The following is a 24,897-nucleotide window of genomic DNA, read 5'->3' as shown; positions in this document are numbered from 1 at the left end:
TCGCAAGGTGTATGGACCTTCATCTTCCCTTTTTCTTTTTGCAATTCTCTTTTAACTATTAATGGTTGGTCTGTAAATTTTGAAAAAAATTGAACTTGTTTGTTGGTCTACGAGATTTAATTTCCCGTTAAATGGATACTGTGAAATGTTTTGCATGTGGATGATGGGTAGTTTCCAGGGTTGTCAGTAGTTGTAAATTTTTGGGTTTGAGATGTTTGGGGATGTTTTTTGGATTGACAGCTGAAAAATCTATGTATCTACTTTCTACTATTTATGAATAAAACTATTATTATCAAGCAAAATAATAATAATATACATATAATAATAACTTATTATAAGATTAATTATTAACATTTATTATTATTCAATTATATTTAATTTTAATAAATAAATACATTATAATTATTTTATTAATATATGTAAATTATAGTACATTATTATTTATTAATCATTATATTATTATCTAATAATTTCATTTATTATATAATATTATATAATAAATTATTATCTTGTCATTATATAAATGAGTCAATTAAAGCTATACATTTAATCTTTTTATCTGTTTGATATTTATAATTTTATGTATTTTTTAAATTATTATAATAAAAAAATCAAGTGGGCTTTATCACCTAGTCCATTGTCAAAAGAAATAGGACAAAAGTAGTCACTATTATATAATAGTGAAATGACTATAGAATACTATTGATGAAAATGCAAACATTAAGAAATTTGGTAAACCTATTTTAATTCTGGCTTCTCATTGGTTGATGATTTGATATTTGAAATGCTGTCATCATCTTAATAAACTGTAGAGTTCTATTATCTAATAGAATAATAGATAAATCAATTTGTATATTTTGAAATAAATTTGAAAAATAGAAACATTAGGAAATTTGGTCAACCTAATTTAATTCTTGATTCTTATTGGTTGACACTTTGACATTTAATAAATTTGGGTGAATGCATTAGTATTCCTGTCATGGTAGAACTAACAAGAGACACAAAGCGTCAAGTTCCTGCCGAAATGTTTAGATTATTGTAAAGATTTAGTGAAAGAAACAATTGGTTTTAGCTAGACAGTACATATAATAGGTCATGATATAATTGGTTTGATCATTGATATAATTATAATTTCTATTGTTATGAATAATTTATAGATCAGTTATATGACATAAGTAAGGCATAAACACTTTCAAATTGTATCATGTATTCTGACAAGCATAAAGTAGTTACATGGTTAGATTAAATTAGTAAAACTATTTGACATTTATGTTGAAAAATGCTTATTGATGTATTCAATGTTTAATTTTAAGTCAATTTAGTTTCTTTTGAAATTGTTTTCTTTTCCACTCATGTATATTCCTCCCTCCTCTGCTATTGTGGGATTAAATCCCAAGGCTCCTTTTCAAAAAGACACAAAAAATCCATAACACAAAAAATTTCAAAAATTACAGATCGTCGTGATCAATAAAATTAACTACGGCTTTGATTTTCAATTTTTTTTGAAAAAATCAATAACACAAATTTTGGAGCCACTTTAGCTGCTTCCAAACAAGCCTGGAATTTGACAGGCTAAATGGTCATTTTTTCACTTTTGGACCGTATATGACAGCCCAAAAAAATATTAGACCGTATGTATTGACATGCTATATTTTTGTAAAGACGTACATATGACATTTCAAATAGATAATAAACTGTAATAAATTATAATAGATAATATATATTATATAGTATTATAATTCGTAATATTGATATAAATTATTTTAGAATGTTTTTTATAAAAAATATAAATTTATTTAGAATATTTTAAAACGGTAAGATATTATTGTTTCTAATTTTAAAAATATTTTCATATTTCTTTTAGGATAGTTTCTATTTTCTTATATGAATTTAGAAACTTGTATAATTGAATCAATTTTGAAATATTTTAATATGATTTTTTATAATAGTTTGTAAATTCTTATATGAATTTAAACTTGTGATAATTGAATCAATTTTAAAATATTTAAATATGATTTTTAAGAATAGTTTGTATATTTTTATATGAATTTAGAAACTTAGTAAATCTAAATTTTTACATATTTTTAATAAGATTGTCTTCAAGATAAATTTAGAAACTTATCCTAATACATAAAATTTAAGATTTTGTCGTATGCTAATTTTTTTGACAACTAATATTTTTCTAAAAACGTCAAATGAAAGTCATCAAAACAACCAAACCGTAAAAAAAAATTCATTTGACAGGTAAGGGTGGCCGTCAAATTCCAGGCTTGCTTCCAAATCCCAAGGCCTTAGCACCATACACAACGCTGACCCACAACACCAAATGTTGTCATGCAAACTGGAAACCCTTAGTTAGCATAATTGAAAAATTTCACACATACTTTAGAATGTATGAAGTATAGAAATGCAAAGAGACACACTGCCTGATCAATTGGCATTAGCCGAAAACCCTGCAACAAGGCGCTCAAACGAATGCCAGATCAAACACAATAAAGCATTTCAAGAGCAATATGTTAAGTGTGGATCGACACTGCAAACTTCACTCCAATAATAAGCATGGAACATCAGAGAAGGTAGCCAAGCCAAAAATTCAAGCTTGCAAAAAACAATCCCGATTTTGAGCAAACAATCACCCTAAGATGCCAACACCCCAAAAAAGAGAATGCGACCACCTTGCAAAATAATCAGACAGAGTGGATCTTTTTACCACAAAGTAGTAGTTGGTAAGAAGGAAGGGCTGAGAGCATCTTCCTTCAAAATGACAACTTGAACAATAAAAACTGCCAAACAATATGTAAGAAAATGCTGGTAAGAAGGAAGGGCTGAGGGAATCTAAAGAAGCACCGACCAACCCACAAAGAAAAGAAATGAAATCGATCGATAAATAAAATGGAAAATGCACTAATTTAGCAAATTCAAAAAAAAACAATGCAAACTTCACTTGGTGATCGAATTAAAAACCCTGTCAACAAAATCAATGTGACCTACAATAGTTGGGGAGTCGACAGATCAACCTTGCACTGGCCCTTGTAGAAATGCCAATCAGTAAACAATAAACTACAAAAAAATTCCACTGATACTGGAAACATCAATGTGTAATAAAGACAACAAAAAATCAAATGCGACAATACAGTGAAAGACGATCAGGACATGAAAAATGAGACCACACAATTAAATCGAGTCATTACAAGGACTAATAACCTGCACAAGTCTATCAATAATCTACACAAATATCCATAGAAAGAGAAACCCGCTAATAGAAAGCATGTGCGCCAAATGAAATGGAGCGATACAATCTGCCCATTAAAAAATGTGGGTCCTCTGCAATTGTAATAGAGCTGATTGCAAATACCCTCGATCCAGGCAAAATAAAATTGTAGCCACACAAATAAAAAACTTCCGACTAGATTTGAGAAATCCTTGGATTTGCAGTGTCTTAGAAAACTACTAGATCAGAGAAATGAACTAGAATGAGCTTGCAAATAAGCAAAAGAGTCTGCAACTAAACTGATATGCAAATCGAGCCTTCCAATCACAGTGATAAGATGTGTGGTTTGTTGGGCACTGGTGCAAATAACAAATCACAAGTAAAAAATCCATCACCTTGTAGCTCCATCTTTATGTTCTATGTCTCTAAAATGAAGGTTACAAAAAAATACGTTTGTGGTAATAATTTCATATCATTCTCTGCATTCAATACCCATTTAATGGGATAAGATTTTTTCAGACTTACTCAAACAACTGGTTACATCTTATTGGATCAGTCTGCCTTTGCATTAAACAAGAAGATAATATTTTTGACTTTTTGGATCTTTCTAGTCTTTGCATTAAACAAGAAGATAAGATTTCTGACTTCTTTGGATCTTTGTAGATTTACTTTTTCCCAGCAGAACTATTGACACTATAGAAAGAAATATATTTTTTCAAATAAAAGAAAAAAAAATCAATTGTATCATGACTGTAGCAAGTATAAGCCAATAGAAGAGAAATTAAATAATTTTAATAAAATTATATAAATGTGTAGAAATAAAAGAACTATAGAAATACAATTGAATTTTTTAAATTAAATGATATGATTGGACAAGTAAAAGAAATAAATTGCATCTAATGAATGCATAAGTATTCCTGCCTACGACAAGAACTAATAATACAAAAGACGCATTTTCACAAATTAGATTGAGGTCCACATAAATCTATTTCCATAAATAAATAATTAAATTCCCACATACAACTTATTGACCCCAAGTCTTATTCAAATTTTAAGTATCAATAGTTTCTCAGTATCCTTGTAACAAATAGTTTTTAAATCATTTAATTTTCTAAAAAAATTAACTTTAGTAATTTTTAAAATTTTTTATAATATTATTAATTATAACATTTAAATATATTATTTTTAGTAAATCACAATGCGGTATTTGTATATCCGATTACTTTTATATTGACCCTTCTAGCCTCATCCTAGTGGCAAAATGGAAGTCCATTGAATCTTTTTCTATTGATCAAGAGTTAAAAGATGCCTATGTGTCAAAGCTTAACATGAGACCACTTGTGTATTTCAATGTGGAAGACAAGCTAATTTGGACTAAGGCTAAGTCTGGTTCGTACTTAGTTAGGGATGGTTATTTGTCTCTTTCCCTTCCTGCATCTATTGATTCCTAGCCCTTTAGACGTTTTTGGCATGAGGCTTGCCTGCCTAAGGCTGGTGCATTTGCTTGGCTAGCAGTTCAGGATAGAGTCTTAATGGGTATGAGGCTTGATAAAATTGGCATTACGATTGCGTTCCAATGTGTGTTGTGTGGTTATTTTTTGGAATCTCTAGATCATTTCTTTATGCATTGTCTATTTTCCTCTTACTATTGGTATTGAATTTTCTCTAAGATAGGATGGTCTACGGTCTTGTGTCATGATCTTAAATCTCAGTTCTAGCCTTGGCCTCTTCTTTTTTCATCCTCCTTCTATGCTTGTCTATGGATTGTGGCTCCTTCAATTCTCATTTGGTGCATTTGGTTAGAAAGAAATAATCTTCTTCTTTGTCTGATTTTTTATTTCGACTTAAGAAATCCATTTTGGAGACTACTCTGTCTTACATCTATAAAAAAATGGACCATTTGAATTCCTTCTCTCCTTGGGATAATTGGGTTACTAGAAATTGGGAATAATTGAAGGCTTTGCCTTCTCATGGGTCTGTGAATAAAACTGTTATTTGTAAGACTAAGAAGAATGAAGCTAATGGTTTCCTCCTACCAGAGCTAAATTCAAACTTAATTATGATCATTCCTCTAGAGGCAATCCTGGTAAGTCTAGTATTGGGATTGTCATCTCTGACCATGATGCGAGAGTTGTGAAATCTGCTTGCAAATGTATTGAGGATGGGACGAATAATAATGCAGAGTTATAGGCACTTTCTTTTGGCTTGGACTTGGCCATATCTCTTAATATTAAGGATATTATCATTGAAGGAGATTCTATGGTTACTTTTCATGCTGTGGCTAATAAAAAATCTGTGTCTTGGAAATTGCAATATTTGTTAGATAAAGTTCTTGCTCAATTACTATTGTTCAATTCCTATTCTATCACTCATTGTTACGGGGAGGCTAATTATGTGGCCAACTTTTTGGATAATAAGGCTATTAATGAACAAATACATTATTTAGAAGTGTCGGGTGAAGATCTTCCACCCTTGGCTAGAATCGCTTGATGCCTTTAACTGTTTGGTGTTGCCACTCACTTGGGTTTGCAGTTGTTAGTATGCGTGTGGTTGGCATTCCTGATTAGGCTTGTCCTTATTTTGGTATGTCTTGCACATCCATGTTGTCTTTTGTTCTCCCATTTTGGTGGTCGCTATACCTTTCTTAATTGTTTTATTTAATATGGCATCTTCGTGTGGTGTACATCTTTTCACACTTGTGTTGATGCATTTGTTGACTTTCTATTTATGGCATAGTTGTCCTTGATGTTAAAACTGGTTGTTCTTATGATTGATGACATACTTTGATTCATGGAATTTTGGTTGACATTTGGTTTACTTAGCATATTCATCTTATTGGCATACTTGGTTTTGATTCACTTTCAGAGTTGATGTGTATTGGTTGTTCTGATAAGCTTGGTTTATGTGCAGACAAGGGTTACTTTCTTTGCAGGTGTTGAGTTTCAACATTTTTTATTTTTTTGTGAAGAGGCACAGACATGTTCTATTCATAGTACAAGTGAAATATTGTATTGGTTCTTTTTGATGGAATGATCTTTTGATACATTTATATACAGTGCAATGCAAGTGATTTATCTCTCTCTCATGGTTATACTTTGTTGTGCACTCTTATCAGTTGATATATGTCTATGTGTTGTTTCTTATTAGAATCTAATATCTTATGCATTTTGTCCTTGATAAGGGCTTAGTATTCTATCAATGGTTTCATTGTTAGACTATTAAGGTCTTATTGAGAACACAATTCATAAGTTATTTTCATTTTAATGAGATACAAAACTAGTATTTATCAGGTTGTAAGATGTCATTACAAGGTTGTAATTCAGAGAATGTTTCAAGAGGTTTCAATATGGTACTTGAATCACACAATTGTTTTCACTATTGATGATATAAACTATGGTTTCAATGGTTCATATGGTTCACAATATTGTCATATTGTGATCAAGCTTTCTATTTGGTCTATCTTCATTGCTATTCTATTGGACTTAATTGATACATCACAATGCATATACCTTGACACTTTATTATTATTATCGAGCTCATTTGTAAAGTTCATATTGACTTGGACTTACATCGACTTGCATAATTGATAACTTTTTATCTTTTTTTACCGATCACCTGCATATATGTCAACCTTTCATAGTGAATATATTATTATATACCACATGACCTTTCATTATGGACAATCAACATGTATAATGTTGTCGAGCTTAGCACGTGGACCGTGACACTGTCATAGACAAAATTATGTGGCATTTGAGTTGGCTATCATTGTGTCGGTGGTATTTGTTATTCACATGTTTTTTTTAATAATGGTTTACCAGACTTGAAATGATGGTTTTATTTCAGCAAAGTATTCGAAGCTGGGAAAAAGCAAAATAGGGCAACATCATTTCATTTTGTTTGCAAAGGGTTTTCAAAACCCTAGCCGTCACTCCCACTTTGTAGAGCCGGTTACCATGGTGATTGGTTTGTCATTATAAATTGAAAAATCAAGGAATGAACAGTGGACTGGTTGTTTGACTTGCTTGAGTTGGAAATGGTGGTAATCTAGGCAGTTCTTTTGTTGTTTCTTTTTTGACATTTTGCTGGCCTAATAGAGGTAATATCGTGACAATATCTATGTCAATTAAAAAAGGAAATTAAAAATGTTTTTCACGCTTTTCTTCTTCAGTTGGAAAGAGGGGAATAACTCTGCATATAGTCTTTTTGATTTGTTTAAAAAGAAGATGAAAAACAGTTAAGGGTTTTGTATTCAGTTTGTTTACCTGAGTTAATAAAAGGGTTTCGAGTTGTTTCAAGTGTTTTTGTAAACTGAAAACTGGTTCTTTCATTCTTTGATTGATATAAATGAATGAGTCTTAGCTATCATTTGGTTACATGGGTTATACATATAACAGAGTAGAGTTTGTAAAAGATTGAAAAGAGTTTTTAAAGAGGGCATTTTTTCTTGTATTGAGATTATTGTATCTCTTTGATTCTTTATAGAAATTACTTTCAGATATCACATTTATCATTTGGTACTGGTATTCATAGTACATATTGTAATGGGCTTTAATGCAAAGCATTCTATGATATACTATTAAGGTTTTGTGATTACATAAACAATTGCAGTTACAAGATCCTAGTAGTTTACTTTGATCATTGAGAAACTTTATAAGGGAGTTGTAGTGCCTATGGAAGTTGGTGCTTTTGATTTTTAGGTGTTGAGTTGGTGCTCTTTGAATGAATAAAAAGGACAATTTATGAGTGGTTTTTTATACCCCACAAGGGTTTTTCCTGAGGTTTTTCCACTCAGGAAAATACTGTGTTATGTGGTGATCTATGTGTATCTCTGTTACAGTCAATGTGCTTAAAGCTCATGTTCATATGCTCATTAATGTAATGCTCTGATAATTTCATTGCTCATCTCACTCTGTTAATTTGTTGTTATAAACTACTTGAATGTTTGCATGAGTCTTGTGAAAATAAAGCATTGAGAGGAATTGTTCAGTCAACCTGATATGAACAATTAAACAACATGCTTTAACATGTTTGTGTAAATCATTTATCTATCTGATTTTCTCAATCCAGTATTGTTAAAGATCCTCATTGCATTTTAAGTCAAAATTTTAATTTGGCTATTACCCTGATTCACCCCCCTCTCAGAGTAATTCATCTTCCAACATCATTGGCATTGATAGTTATTTGGAAATGATTCTCACGTTGGTACTTTTGCTTCCTACTTTATTCTGTGTTTTTTGAGAAATGATGAATTGTGATGGATTATTGATTACCTCTTTCTTGTCACATTCTTTCCTTGTGTGAAGCAGTCATCATTTTTTTGCTGCTTCGCGAATTTTAATGACTTTTCCTATCATCGATTATTCTCATTTGGATATCGTGGCAAATTTCATACTGTCTCTTGTGTTCTTACAGAGTTATTTAATGTGGACATGCTTACTTAATAAAGCCCGACGTTGTGGTTGTCCTTACAATGATTTTTGATCTAGACATTGATGTTTTGCTTACGGATAGATGTGTGCAAATATATTTTTTTGTTGTTATCTACGAATCGATGTGACTATCGATTCATGGGTAATATGGATCTTATCACCCGATATTTCTTTGAGTGTTATGCTCCAGTTTGCTCATGATTATTTCTCATGCTGTATCTTGTGTCGTTTATCCTGAGGATCTTGGTTTTTATGGTAAGAGATTTGGGAGGATGGTTGTTATCTATTTATTTTCATTCTTCATTTCTATTATTTGGCTATTTTTTGCTCTCATGTCGACGACCAACTATTCTAGGTGGTATAGGATTACATTGCCCACTAAATTCAGTGATTTTCGGGATTGTTTTGCTTTTGACAATGAGAAGCTTGGCAAGCTATTTAATTTACACTCTTTGGAGGTTCATCTGGCTGGTGGAAAATGCAAGTTCTTTCCAATCTGAGGTGGCTTCTCAGTTTACTACTATTTGTATGGATATCCTTATGGATGCTCCTCTGGTGCGGGCTCTATCAGATGCATTCATTCTTCCCTCCTACTCTGCTAATGATTTGGATTTTGCTTTGTCTCATTATCATTTTGACTTTGGTTTGTTTCCTTATGGCAGTTTCTTACCTATTACTATGCTAGTTGTTAATGATTGGTTTGGAGATTTGTTGTTTGTGATCAGGTGTGGCTTGTTTGGTGACAATTATGATGATACCTTGCTAGATTTGGAGGAACTTATTGAGCATATCCCGCCTTGCATTTTGGCTGGAGCATTAGGTGTCTTTACGTGGATTCATTTCCTTTTGGAAACCATGGCCACAATCACCTCTACTCCATGTGTTGTTGAGCCTCTACAAATTGTTCCTCTAGACTTGGTGGAGGATTACACCGTTGTGTGAGTCGATGGTTCCATTTCTCCCATTCCTCCTGTAAAAGGCCCCAATGTCTAGTTTCTTCGATCGACTTTGATATTGGGCTTTCAGGTTGTTATGGATATTGACAGTTTTCCCTCTCTCTTATGGTTCTTGGGTTTCTTTATTCTAGGTAAGAGAAGGTGTTTGGTTATGCTATTCTTCTTGGAGGCATACTTTGTGTATAATCTAGACTCTTTGCTAGATTGGGGATTTTTCTCCTATTGTATGGGTTCATGGGTTGGTCTTGCACATTGCTCTGGGTTTCATGTCAGCTTGTTGGGGTGTTTTTGCATACGAAAATGTGTTGTTTTGATGTAATCTTGTAATTGAGCTACAATCAGATGATTTCTTCCTCATTCTTTCCTGTTGATATGCTCTTTTGAACCAGGTTTCATGTAAAATTTTACACTTATTTAATAAAAGTTCAGTGGCTTTGCCAATTTTATCAAATAAATAAATAAATTATTTTTTAAATTACAACTATTATTTTTCTATTTGATTTTATTTTAATTTTGAAAAAAAAAATCTCTTTACAATATTTGAGTTGTTTTACAATTTTTTTATAAATAATAATTCAGATTATTATTTTCTTAATATCAATAATAGTTACAATTCTATTATAATGAAATATGTTTCTATATATTATTTATATTATTTGTTGTTATTTAGAAAACTTTATATTATATGTTGTACTATTATATTATTCTTAATCTTAGTAATTCAACCTAAAAGAACTTGCATTTTAATTCATGAATTGTGGAATACTAATTAATGTGTAGTAAAATATTATTAATCTTACTATTATATTTTTATTGATATTACTAATTATTATTATATTATTATTAATATTCTTATTATTAAAAATATTATATTATTTTTGTTTAATTATTATATAATTTTTATTTTATTATAATTTTTTATATATATTATTAAGTTACATAATTGTAATTCTGATTTTCTATTCCGTTTTCTATAACTATGAACTTCCATTATTATTTTTTTATTGTTTATCCAAAATCACTTTTTTGATTGGTATGATCTTCTTTGAATTTTAATTATACTTTATAACAAAAACATTTAAATATGATTATTAGGAAATTAAGTTTAATTAAATAAATATAAAATTTTCATAACAAGAACACTTTTAGATTCAGTTAAATGCATTTTAATATGAAATTTAAATTTTAATGTTGAAAAAAGACACAATCAAGAATTAAGTTTAATAACATTTTTCTTATCACAATTATATTTCTAAAATTGTAGTTTTAATATTAAAATATTTTAAAAATAAGCTAAATCGAATACATATATATATATTTTATAGTTAATTCAAACTTTCTCTCACAATTTTATTGTTTCGCAAGAACAAAAATGTCATAGTAAGTCACGAGCCAAGCGGTCATGAGTTCAAAGCCTATGCTCTTCATCCTGCAGGAACAAATAAAAGGAGGACTATGCACACCCATGAAAAGGCACATGTTGGCAGATCTACATTCCATTGGACCTGGTACCACTCACTGGAAGGGAGTCTATTAGCCTTGCCATCGTCAATTGACATGGTGGCGAGAATTGATATTGTCAAATGTGGCCTCATTTCCACTAGCTAATGTGGAGGAGAGAGCTCAGTGGATGGCAACCCGTACACGCAGAAATGGAGTGATAAGGAGATAGAAACTTGCATGTGGAAGACAAAGAGATAAGGAGATAGACACCTATGCCCAGAAGATGAAGAGATAAGGAGCTACATGTGTGCTGCAACAGAGAGATAAGGTGATGCTTATGCATGGCGATGGAGATATAAGGGTGAGTTGCCATGCACGTGAAACAAAGTGATAAGGTGGAGATGCCAAGCACACACAATGGCAAAAACATCTCTGAGGATGAGGAACCTAAAAAATGTGGCCTCACTAGTTCATAGCTCCAGTCAAAAGGTAAATGGCTTTTACCCTTTACTGATCAAAATAAATAAATAAATAAATAAAATAATATAAATCAAATACATATATTAAAATAATTTAATATTTTGATTCTACAATTTCTTTATAGTTATTCAAAATCTCTCACACAATTGTATTTTTCTTGCAACAACAAAAATGTTGTCAAATACAAATATTTAAAAAATAAAATAATATCTGAAAAATAATATAAATCAAATACATTATATATATAATTTTATGATTTTAAAAAAATAATATAAATAAAAGACAGATATTAAAATAATTTTAATAATATTTTTGGCTAAGAGGTAAGTGAAATTAGGGCACATATACGTTGCAATAGTGCCTTAAAATTTGGAAGATGCATGCATAGCATTTACTCCACTTTGTAGACTTCAATAACTAGCAGTTGTAGGGGAAGTGCCTGCAACAAGAGGTCGATAGGTCTGATTGTAAAGGCATTATTTTATTAGTTGAATTAGACTTGTCATATTAAGAGGTATATTGATTTACATTCATGCCATAGAAGTATTAATTAAGTGTACATGTGAATAACGAAAATATATTAAAGTCAAATAGATAATTGTATAGTAACAATGTTTTGGTGTACATAACCCAACCAATGGTTGTTCCCAAAGTTGAAAGTTTTCCACCCACCATCCCCCATGTTGGTGTATGCAGCATGATGTACTTCAAGAAAATGTCATGACTATTTGATTTACAATTTTTTTTTTGTAGGCTATATTGTTCCCAACCAAATATTTTTGTTGGACCCAGAGTATTGTTGTTATCCACCCTCCATCCCCCATGCTGGTAAAAGCAGCATGTTACATAGCCTTTTGTTGAAATGCATGTGATCTATATGATGAAAGACCCGGATCATTGTTTCATTTATATAAGTTAAATTTGGAAAACTTGTAGGCGTGGTGAAGTTAAATACTTTAAAAAACTTGAAAATTTGAAATGTTATAATTTTTAGTAATATAATACCTTGTGGAATGTGAAATGGCACAATGACAATCTGACCTATCATTCATGTCAGTATTTGTGTGTTGTGAGAGAGGTTTTTTGCAGATAAGTTTTTTAAATCAATAATTAAATTTGGTTTAAGAAGTGAAAGCAAGTTAATTTTTCTAAGTGGCTATGATATATTGAGCTACCTAATAGCATTCTGTATTTTGAAAAGGTTTACATACCTCGATAGTAATGAGCTTGGTGTATTGGATGTTGTTCTTTATGGAAAACTAAATTCTTGAATCAAGAGAACCTGAAAGTGTGAAGGGATGTTAAAGATAGAAGGTAGTCAATGTTAAATAGAATAATAGTTACCAATTGAAAACCTTCACAAACCATAATACCTGTAAAAGTGAACAGGTGCGTTGTAGATTGAAAGTGGTCATGTCCAGAAACAATTGAACAACATAAACAAAGTAAGAACCCTGCAAGCACATGACTGAAAATCTGAAGCCTGTTGCAAATAATATGTATTAGAGCATTATTAGTGGATATTAAATATTGAACAAGTGAGTAAGGTTTACATACCGTGAAAGTAATGAGCTTGCTGTATTGGATGTTGTTCTTTATCGAAATCCCAATTATTCAATCAAGAGAACCTGAAAGTGTAAAGGGATGTTAATGAGAGAAGATAGCTAATGTTAAATAGAATAATACTTACCAACTGCAAAGAGAGATAGAGTGAGCAAATACCATTACAAACCATTATACCTGGAAAAGTGAACAGGCCTGGTCAAATCCACAAACAGTTAACGAACATAGACAAAGTAAGAAGCCTACAAGCACACCATGGAAAATCTGAAGAGTGTTGTTAATAATAAGTATTAGAACATTATTAGTAGATATTAAATGTATTGAACAAGTGGGTAAGGTTTACATACCTTGAAAGTGATGAGCTTGGTGTATTGGATGTTGTTCTTTATCAAAAGCTGACCTTCACAAATCATAATACTTGTGAAAGGGAACGGGTGCCTTGCAGATTGAAAGTGGTCATGTCCACAAACAGTTAAACAACATAAACAAAGTAAGAACCCTGCAAGCACATCACGGAAAATCTAAAGCTTGTTGCAAATAATATGTATTAGAACATCATTAGTGGATACTAAATGTATTGAACAAGTGGATAATATTTGTAATTGTTATATTCATATATTTTGTAGCTTTCTTTGTTGGGTTGCATTTGGAACCTATGATAAATAACAATGTATGAGAAAGTAATTTTTGCAAATATCAGGAAAAAAAATTGTTGACAACAATAAAATATTTGAACAACAAATGGGTGATAGATGTGTACCTTTTGTTGCAGAGTTGGGACATGTAAAAGGGATATTCAAATTCATAGATGTTAGTTGTGTTGTTGATCCTGAAAAGTATAAATATTGTTTTGGGTTGTTACATTGAATAGAAGATATACAACACGTGAAAACATAATGAAGATGTGATTTGTATACCTGATTTTGTCTGTTATGTAAGTATGTTTCTTTTGTTGTGCATGAAAGCTCCAACAAGTGCGCTTCCTCGGTCTTTTGTAGAATTGTTGATGTTGCACCTTTCAATCTTAAGTACCTTTGGTAGGTGAAGGTTGGTTGTATGCGTAGGTGTTCAATTGCTTTTACTCTTGAAAGTGTTGTGAATGTGAGGCCTTGTTTCTCTATTTTGCCAATGTCAACTGTGGCAAAGTCTAATGTTAACCCCTATGATTTGTGAATAGTAATGCCCCATGCCATTGCTAGTGGAATTTGTGTGCAATTTCCACTAGTAATTGGTGGAATAGGCACATGTTTTGGATTTTGTGGATCCCATGAAGGCCCAATATAATGTTTGAAAAGAATGATCACATATTTTGGCAAATCAGGTGGTTTAGAAGCTGCATCGTAGACAATTTGTTTGATTTGACCCAAAGCGCCATTTACAAGGCCAACTTCTATTCATAAATTTGCAATAAGAATAATTTTCTCATCTATAGAAAGAAGAATTTCAAATGCTAGTTGTTCTTCTTGGTGTGCTTGCTTATCTCTTTGATGGGTAATGATTGTTGTTGCACGTGCAATGGGTGAGTGCAATTGTGTTAACATTTTTATGTTGTGTGCACTTGAAGCTACATTTGTTGCAAACAAATGCTTCTGTTGGTTGAAGTGGTTATTCTGATCAAGTGTCAAAGCATGGGTTGACTGCAATTGGAGGGATTCACAGTCTATTTGCAATGGTGTTGTGCTGCGGATATTAAGCAACATTTCACAGAAAGTTATCTATGAAGAACTTGTGCCTTGTTGATGAAATGGAATATCCAAGGTTACAACAGTATTGAATGTGTGCCATAGAGCCAGTGTCGTTGAGTGAGATGCATATAATGGCCTATCCATAATTGGGGGAAGCTGTGCAAGATCACTAACCAAAATGACTGAGATAGCTACAAATGATTCATGTTGTCTGCTGGGAAAAGTTTCTCGCAATCTTTTATCAATCTTTAAGAGTAATTGAGGGCCAACAAAGCTCATTTCATCTATTAAAATGTAACGTAAATGTTTTCGTTGCTCTTGAAACATTAATAGGGAATGGCCTTTTAAGGGTTTGTATTCCTGAATGGGTATACATAGGGTAGCATGGATTGTGGTTGCTTGGACATTATATGCGGAAATACCTGTTGGTGCTAGTACAAGCAAAGGGTATTGTGCATGTTCTAAATTTGAATTTAACTGTCTACGTATGTAATCAATAACAAATGATTTTCCAGTGCCTATTGTGCCTTGAATAACTAATCGTAATGGTGGAGAAGACAAGTTGTGTTCAGCATGAGTTTTAATGATATCAAGTGCAATAATTTGGTTTCTTGCAAGCTCGTAGTTAGTAGATGCATTTAAATGTGGGTTGGCAAGGGTGTGGGGTGCTTGGCTTTTCTCTGTTAAAATAAATTGAGATGCTTTTGAATGCAATGCTTCATCAGGTATAGAATCAGTCCAATTAAAGTTTAGATCAAAATCACGTCTGCCAAGCATTTGAAGAGTAGCAACGTCAAAGTTGTTTGATGCTCCCATTTGTGACAAGAACTCCAATTCGTACAGATCTTCATGAGTAGATTGTTGAATGTCTTCTGGTTGTAGCTCTTCACTATTTTCTATTATAATGTGTTCTTCAATACCATTTACATGCCAGCGGATGTAATCTGTACTTTGAAGATGTTTCCAATCTATTATAATTTCTTCAGTTGAGTTCCCTATATGTAGAGGAATGCTTCGAAATGGCTTGTAAAGAAGAAATTCACTCCAACAGAAACTTTGAAAACTGCTATCATCTTCTAAAGGTAAAGATTTGTGTTGTGGGTAGACATTTACAATTGCTAGTAGCTTTCTTTTCATCCATTTACATGATTTACATGGGTCAAAGTATGTATATAGCTGGGCTGAACAAAGCAGGGTTAGGTTTGCTAATTCTGATGGTCGTTTCATGTAGTTTGAGATGTAAGATATTGAGGTTTGAGATCCTTCATCACAATTAGCTATGCATTGGAAGAATCTTTTGCCAACATTGAGCATTACAAACTGGCGTGTGCAAGATATCAATGGGAGTTTAAGTAGCATGTGACAAGTTTCTTGTGCGCTAATGTCCCTATCAGCAACAATTCCCATCAAGAGTCTTTGGATTACTAAGAGGATTGTATCATCTGAATTTGTTGATCCAACTATGCGTTTCAGCATATCAGTATAACTTTCTGACTTGTGTTTAGTTTTGGATGCGTACTTTGAGATATATTGTAGAACTGCTTTTTTGGAGCAGACAAGTTGACAGTCAACATTAGCCCTCCATATGGCGAGCATTGTTGGGTTGTGTACATTTAGACCATTGTGATTCCTTGCTGGCTTGTATGATGGGTTATTGTTGTGGTCTAATATGAATGAGGATTCATGTTGTTCAGGCCAAGGAGCTTTGTACCGACATTGAAGAGTTGATTTTTTTTTCCTCAAGTAGGTATACTCTTAACACTTTGTATGCCACTGGACAATATTGAGTAATTCAATATAATCAGTGGAAGGATCAGACCTGGATATGTTCTCTGTATCTGCAAGACATGGATCTAAAATTGTGGACATATATTGTCTGTTCAAGCGAGCTTCTTCAGTATGTGGATTCCATGCTATGATGTACTGGTCAAAGAAGTGTTTAACTGATTGGATACTTGCATGATTTGACCAATCAAGGTTATCAATATTTGGTGCTTCTGATAACCAAAGAAAGCCATGTATATGTGCATATCCTCGGTGTTGCCATTCGTATCTGTACTAGTGGTCAATGGCTTTTAGTTGTTTGACAATGACTTCATCACGAAAGATTTGAAATCTTAAGTGCAAGTATAAAGCTATAATGTGTGGATTATTGACTAAATTTTCAATAAATTGTCTTTTGTTATTGGGTACAGTAGTTGAATTTGTTTTTGGCAATAACTTATGCAAGTTTGGCCATTTTGTATCAGTTGAGCTTAAGGTAAAGAACAATGTAGGTGCACCTAACTGCTCTATCATTGTTGTAAGGTCTCGTCAGGATTTGCTCCAAAATGCTCGTGTACCACGCAACGAGGCTGCATATCGCATGATATGATTTGGTAATTCATTTGAGGGTGTATTTTGTAAGTATTCTTTTAGACCATGAAGATTGTGTGGAAGACTATCTTCTAGATTTGTCTTAATGAACACAACAGCTGATTGTTGGGATCGATGTCTCATCATAAGATTGTAGATATAATATCTAAAGCGAACATGTTGCCCAAATATTTGATCATAATATTTGATCAGGTGCAAAGCATATTCATGTAAATGTACATGCCTTGTTCTTTGCTATAGTGGTAAAGCCATTCCAGAAGGGAAAAGTGTTGGGAATGCCATGGAAAGGAGGCCCTTTGTATTGTACTCATTGATAGGTGATGTACTGATTTGTGGCCAAGCAACAACGTTGTTGTTTCTATTATCTTGATGTAGGATGGTTTTTATTTCATCAAGTTCTGGTATTGATGATGGCAGTTGTGGAATAAATGAGGAAGTGTTCTCCACTATGTGTTCTTTATTGTTGATATTCGACAGAGTTGAATTATCTTGAATAGAACCTTCTTGAGGTGAATGCACTGAATGCAATAGCTCTATAATGTTAGTGGTTTGGTCTGGCAATAGATGCACCACATCTAGATCAATGACTACATCCTTTTAGTATTGATCATGTTTCATTTTGTAAGCCAATGCATCCATGACATGAAATCTATTCACATAACAGTCATAAGTTAATCCTTGCAAATTGGTTCTACAAACAATAAGAATTTCTAATTGCTTAATTTGATGGGGCAATGTTATTGCAATTTCAAAAATATCTTGTGGGAAGTTAATTGTATGGCCAGAATATTTGTATTGTCCTCCCCTTGCATGTGTTACTTGTAAAACATGGGCAATTCTCGATATGAGCATTTCTTCTACTTGAGAAAGAGACTTTAAAATAGAAGGTTGCTCACCTAGGTCCATATTGTTTGATAATGAGAAACGGTGGAGGCCTTTTTCAGCACAACATCTCATGCACATAAGTACATGATTGAATTTTTTAATAGTCATGCCCACATACATTTCTTTACAAATAGAACATGGCTCTATGACCTCCAACATATCAATCATTTTCCAGAAATTAGACAATGCATGTTGAAATGAAGGAGTCTGTAGAGAAAGTTCAGGAGCAATAGAATGTGTTTGATTGACATTAATTTTCTCAAGATCATTGTTTTTTGTTTGTAATAACTTGAGTTATTTCCAGGTCTTTGTAGTGCACGACATCTCAATTGTCGTTTCTTGGAGATATTGCCTCTGTTCTTTGCATAGTAAGTTCTATTGGTCTGGCTTCTCTTCAATTTGATAGCATCAATTTCTTAAGGGCAAGGCTGGATAGATATCTAATATTTCAAAGAGAGTAGAGGTATGTCAGAATTTTCAAAATTGAAGATAGTTAACTTTGAAGTATGTATTAAGAATGTATGAGAATTTAAAATTGCTTGATCTATGATTATGTGGTTTTAGAGGATTAGTTTTGTATGTAAAGTGGTTTTGTGATGTTTATTTGTATGTGTAGTGATCTATTCTGTTGTTTTGTTACTCTGATTTACTCAACTTATATGTAGACATATTTATATACATGTAAATGAAGTATACAAATACTTCTACACGTAGTTATGTACATGTATGAATACAGGTCCATATATGTGAAATGTTAGAATCTCGTGTTTGTTACTGTATATATGTGAGGTTGAGATTTTGTTTGTAATGTATGGGTTTTATAAAGTGCTTCACTTGAAATGTATGGGTTTTGCAAAGTCGTAAATTGACTTTGTAGTGTTCTTCTGCCTACACTTGTTGTTGTTAGTGACTTGGTTTTTCCAAAGCATTATTGTAATATAGGTATGCATAGATATAGTAATTTGTGATACATACAGATGTATGTATACATATACACATGTATATATACATATGAATTAAATATTTGAAGTTCTGTATAGAAACATATGCACATATATAACTACACATGTATATATCAAAAATCTAAAACTATGAATAATTATAGTATATTTATATATGTGTGTGTGTATATATGTATAATTCTTTGTTGTTGTTAGTTGCTTGCTGTTTTTAAAAGCATGATTCTAATATAGGTATGCACAGATATAGTAATTTTTGATACATACAGATGTATGTATACATATACACATGTATATACATATGAATTAAATATTCAAAGTTCTGTATATGAACATATGCACATATATAACTACACATGTATATATCAAAAAGACTAAAACTATGAATAATTATATATAGATATGCAGATATATAAGTATACCTGTATATCTGCAGAATTCTATAACTATGAATAATTCTGGTGTTGTATAGTTATACAAAAAGATATTAAAAAAAGAAGAAGATATATTATATGTATAAATTTTCTACAAATAAGGTAGACCTCAGTACATTTAAAAGTAATGAGCATGAGTGAAAATAACTTATGTCAGGAGGAAAGACTTTCAAAGAGATAAGAGATAGATGTAAGAAATGTACATATAAATATTTATAGAAGCAACCATGTGTTCATAAAAGGTAATTGTTTGTATTTGTAAAACTATTAAATATGTAAATTATCTAATGTAATAATTGTATTGTAAACTGAAAGTTTAATAATCAAGAAAGATGCTTTATAATTCTAATCCTGTGTACTTAGGCACCCAATTTCTGCAAGTAGTGCATCACACTCAGCTTTGAATTCAACAAGAGAGACTTTATTGACTGTGACTTTCATCTTTGATTCTGAATTGTATGTGTCAGTGGACACCAGTAGTGTGAATGAATAGTGATGTGACATAAGTCTTTTAATCACTGAGCAAGGCATTTTTGTTTTTGTTGCATCATTTTCTAGTGCACAAAGCTCTTTTGTAGTTTTGTGTAGCAAGTGAATGCCAACCTCATCAAATGCAGTGACCCAAAGAGTACTTGTGGCATCTTGTAACTTTACTGGAAAGAGGTAACTATAGTTACAGTCTTGCATAGTCATTTCACATCTAGGGCAAAACCAAGAATCATCAACTTGCTGTGTACATTATTTTTTGCAAGGCCTTCCATTGACTATTAGTGGGCAAGCTGTATAACAGAAAATTTTATCAGTTACGTTTACAAAACATAGAACAACCAGAAAAGTAGTCTGAATTGTTTCTAGTTTGATACTCATCCTCTCACGGATTGAAGAAATAGTCATTCTACTATATTTCCCATCTATGTGGATAGTTTCTGCAACAAAGGGTACAACAAGCAAAGGGTCCTTTCCTCTTAATGTTAGAGGTTCTGCTTCTGGAAAAGGTGGGTTGATATGTAATGTGGTCGTAGCTATTATGTTTATAAGCTTTCCATTGAAATATCCAACACAAGCATTACGTAAAGCAAGGATAACCACACTATCATTGGTTAACATATTTTTCAATTCTAGGCCTTTTTGTTCTACGATTGGACCCCACAGGTTGATGTCAATTGTTGATCTAGACAGATCATTAATTTTCACAACTCACTTATGTGTTTGACTGCCATATTTCCTGTGTATTGGAATGATATCTCCAACATATAAAACAAGGCCGATTATGTCAACCAACTTATTATTTGTTAGATGAAACAATTCACTAATGGGCATGAAAAGAGGATGTTGTTGATTTGCTTGTTCTTTGTTGCTCCAACATTTTAGTATGGATGCATCAAACAAGATGATTTCTAAATGACTGTTTATTTTGTTGTACCTCGCGTTTTCTTCCTTTATGGATCCCTTTGAAATAATATAATGTGGACCTATCTCCACACGGTTAGAGTGTAACTGAGCTATTTCATCAAAACATGTGACTCTAATTTCACAGCCCTCACAGTCAACAATGTCAAAGCTAAACACGTGGCCATTTTTTGTGCCTGTGCTATATGCCTTAATAGGGCATTTATGAGTAAATCTGTCTTTGATTGTCCATTTATTTTGGTATGGATTCAAAGTTTTGATAGGGCTTATATTTTCAGAAGTCGTTGTTTGTGGGGATGGCAATTCAGTAGAAAACTGAAGAGATCGTTTAGATGTTGATGGTCTGTCCTCAAACATTATACTGATTTACCAAAGAACGGGCAATCGCTTTGTTTCACTTCCAGACTAAGTAGTACAATAGTCCTGTGAAAAAAAAAAGACTTCTTTTTAAATTACTGTTAATTATACTTAAAAACAATTAAATAGAGATCAAACATATCGTATTTAATAACCATAGTTTGTTTCCTACCTTGTGTTCCATATGTATCTGCATGTATAACTCGATAACTGGACTATTGTGCCTATTTTTAGAATATTTGAATCTATCAGAGTAGCATATTTAGAAGGCAAGATTGCTAACTGTATGTAAGTGCCATCAGATAACACTATTTTATGTCTGTCAGTATCATCTATGATGTTCTGCATTTTCTGAAATGACAAAACTTGTAGCAATGCTGAAGGAAGCTGATCCCCAGCATTGATAGATTGAATTTCAAAAGGGGTAGGGGCATACTCTTGGGTTTTTTCCTACAAAAAATAATATGAATATAGAGGATTTAATTTTAACGCTAAGTAGGTCATATATGTGCTTACTTGTTAATGTAAAGCATGTGTTAGTAGAGTATGTAATCAAGCTATGTTATCTATAGAGTATTCATCTAGTTTTGGACTATGCTATGAAAAAAGGATGCATGTGGTAATGAAAAGGATGCTATGGAAAAGATAGATGTATTGTCAAAAAAAAGAACATAAAAGCTTTCTATTTTTAAAAGGTTTGATAATTTATCTTACCAAACTATCAATTTTGGAGTGCTCTATCGGTTCAAAGGTGGTTGCTGGAGATGCCATTGTGCATATAGACCTGTTTTGTTCGAGGCAAATCTCACAACTTAGCGTACATGCCAATTCATGTTATGGCAGAAAGTTAATTTATTTAGTTCTAAAAGTTTTATTTATTGGAAGATTTGAATATTGTATAGCTCATATGAAATAAACAGAACGTCATGCAAGGATATCGTATTTACCTGTTTGTTAGTTTCAAAATCCTTTTAGATTTAATCTGATGATAAATTCTGCACCGCCTTGACTGGTATATTAACTTGCAGAATAAAGTTGATTGAGTTCCTATTATGAAGTTTAAAATATTTTGTTAGAGTAAATTGAGTGCCATAATGGGCAGAATTATTCATTGTAGTTGCTAAATATGCAACAAAATACTACTAAACAAAAAAACTATTGCTAATTGAAATCAAGGATTGTAGATTTTTTTTTGTATTGTGTTATTCAGTAGTTCTTCAATTTGGGCAAGTTCAGGTAAGTGATGAACTAAGCATATTCAAGATGGGGAAATTGTAGCTACATTAAGGTGGGTTTTTCTTTTATGATTTTTACAGTTAAAAGTAAATTACAAGCATGATGAAATATAGTTCTTATATCAGAATACAATCACAACATGATTTAAGCTGATCAAAGGCATATATGCATAAGAACATCAAAATTAACTTAGCATAGAGTAACGATGTTAGAGTTTAAATTTTGTTTCAAATGGTAATGAACTGATCATAATGTGATTGAAACATGTATTCAAAAGGACAATTGGTCATATGGTGATAAGCTTAAAAAACATAAAGTATCACTTTATGATTTACATATTTGAGAGCATGTTAACAAAATATGAGTTCATCTCATCAAAGATCATTCAAAATATGAGATGCATTTGTTTGTTTCGAATGTTAATCAAAATATGAATGTAGCTTTTCAAAGATTCAATAATTACAAAAACAGAGGATCTACCCAAGCAACCCATCCAAGCTCGTTATCAGTCCATTTAAATACTCTGTCTCCCAATGTGAAAATAACCGTTGGATCAATTAATTGTTTAGCACTTGGTATTGGTAAAGGCGCTAATTCGATACTATGTATGGTTGTTACAACACTACAAGATGTAGAGAGGTTTACTGTTGTTTGGTTGGGTAATTTATGTTCGTAGTGCTGAATTATCTTTTTGAGGTTTCTCTTTAACTTGTTGCTCTCTTGCAACATCCTTTCAATGACATTGTTAGTGTCCTCTATTTCTTTCAATCTTCTATCCATTGTTGAAATTTGATTGTGTTAGTGTGGTTGTTTTCTATTGGAATGACAAAATGAAAATGCATTACTAAAAAAACTAAACATAGAAGAATAAGACAACTTATCTTTAAGTAGATCATTTTTTTTTTTGTAAATCGTAACAAATTTAGTATTGACTGATTATAAAAACTTGTAATATTTAGTTGAATACTTTAAGTTTTGTAAATTGACTAATGAGGCAACTTCGACATGTGATGTATAAGATGGATTTCTACAAAAGGTTGTGTAAGATGTTGATGTTGGTAGCATGGGTGGTGCAGGGTGAATAATAAGAATTCCATGGTTGCAATAAATACTTTTTGTTGGGAATAATAAAGCCTACAAAAAAAATAATTATAAAAAAAACACTGCATTACATTTTCTTTTAGTACATCATGCTACATACAACATACTACAATAGAGCATAGCCATCAATGGCATTACAGAGTTCTTGCTAAGACAAATAGATCTCTAAAATGTAAAAAAACTTGCACCCTAGAAGAAAACTGTCCAGTTTCTTGTTACACTCTCTTGGTTTTTGCTCTTTCATAATCTTGTTAATGATTACTTTTTTTGTGGATATATAAATTTCAAAATGGATTTACATATATGTATACATGTATATATAGACATGTACTTATATTTATAACTACTATGAACACGTATAATAATTTTAATATGAATAGATGTACGCATATATATATAAACATTTATGTAAGTGTATGTATATTGTTTGTGGTAGGCAATGCTTTCACTCTGCAAGACAAGTGCTTAGTTTGACTTATTTTAGGATCTATGCATATATATATAGATGTGTATATATACAGGTATACATGTCTATATAGATGTACATACACGTATACATATACATGTATAAGAAGTAGTAACTATTTTAAGGAAATATGATATATATACATCTATATCTATATATATACATGGATATATATTTAAGTATGGCGATGAATGCTTTCACTCTGCAAGGTAAGTATTTAGTTTTACAGTTTGAAGGGTTTGTGAAATGAATACAACAATGAAATAAAATACATTCGTGCGTTTGGATGGGGAGGAAAACATCAAAGACAACACCGCTTCAAAAAATGAGCGCACGGTCTGACGCCACCCTGAGCGGACAACTCATGACACAAAAAGAAACCCAACGCACAAGTCACCATGACAGGAAGAATTAGAGGGACAAACATTCCGGTTATTGCCAGAATATGTTAAACATTCGTGGTGGAATTCTCTCACTAAAAAGGATACAAATTTTGCAGAACTTATAATTAGTAAAGGAGAGAAGGTATCTATCTTATATAATAAGTTGTTCACAAAATCAGAATTTTACACATCAATTGTATTATTCTAATGTTGTAAATGTGGATCATTTTTTAGTGGTTATTTATCTTGCAGACTAAAAGCCTTCATGTGCACAAAGTCGGTTATCTCATTTGTGTTAGTCTAAGTACACATTTCCTGAAGCAATGCTATATTTAATGTTTTCCTGCCCAACCGTGCGTACGCATGTCAACGTTGTTAATGGCTATTGGTTAACCGTAAAATGTATTTGGTAATGTTAGATATAGTCATCATTTTAGGTTTTTCACCCGCTATCCTTTGAGGTTTTTCACCTGGTGAAGCACTTACGAAGGTTTCCAATTATCAAAATTTGATCAAAAGT

At 31.9% G+C, this 24,897-nt stretch overlaps 1 protein-coding gene across 14 annotated transcripts in view; it reads right to left on the bottom strand.

Moving 5' to 3' along the window:
* Positions 1-24,897, bottom strand: part of LOC131045798 (uncharacterized) — a 71,666-nt gene that overhangs the window by 42,653 nt on the left and 4,116 nt on the right. For 5 of the 14 annotated variants that reach the window (XM_057979454.2, XM_057979448.2, XM_057979452.2 and 2 more), the window contains exons 1-6: positions 13,846-19,069; positions 13,433-13,523; positions 13,263-13,349; positions 13,080-13,150; positions 12,896-13,005; positions 12,734-12,804 (exon numbers count right to left, since the gene is read on the bottom strand). In XM_057979454.2, the coding sequence (XP_057835437.2) occupies positions 14,801-16,366 (1,566 nt within the window). In that variant the 5' untranslated portion in view covers positions 16,367-19,069 and the 3' untranslated portion in view covers positions 12,734-12,804; positions 12,896-13,005; positions 13,080-13,150; ... (1 more) ...; positions 13,433-13,523; positions 13,846-14,800. Of the gene's footprint in view, positions 1-12,733; positions 12,805-12,895; positions 13,006-13,079; positions 13,151-13,262; positions 13,350-13,432; positions 13,524-13,845; positions 19,070-21,905; positions 21,976-22,138; positions 22,239-24,897 lie in introns of those variants that run through there. The other 9 variants (XR_009372601.1, XM_057979450.2, XM_057979451.2 and 6 more) reach the window with 9 other exon arrangements.

Source organism: Cryptomeria japonica, chromosome 5, assembly GCF_030272615.1.
Source record: "Cryptomeria japonica chromosome 5, Sugi_1.0, whole genome shotgun sequence".
NCBI lineage: Eukaryota > Viridiplantae > Streptophyta > Pinopsida > Cupressales > Cupressaceae > Cryptomeria > Cryptomeria japonica.
This window is presented reverse-complemented; position numbering and strand designations above follow the sequence as displayed.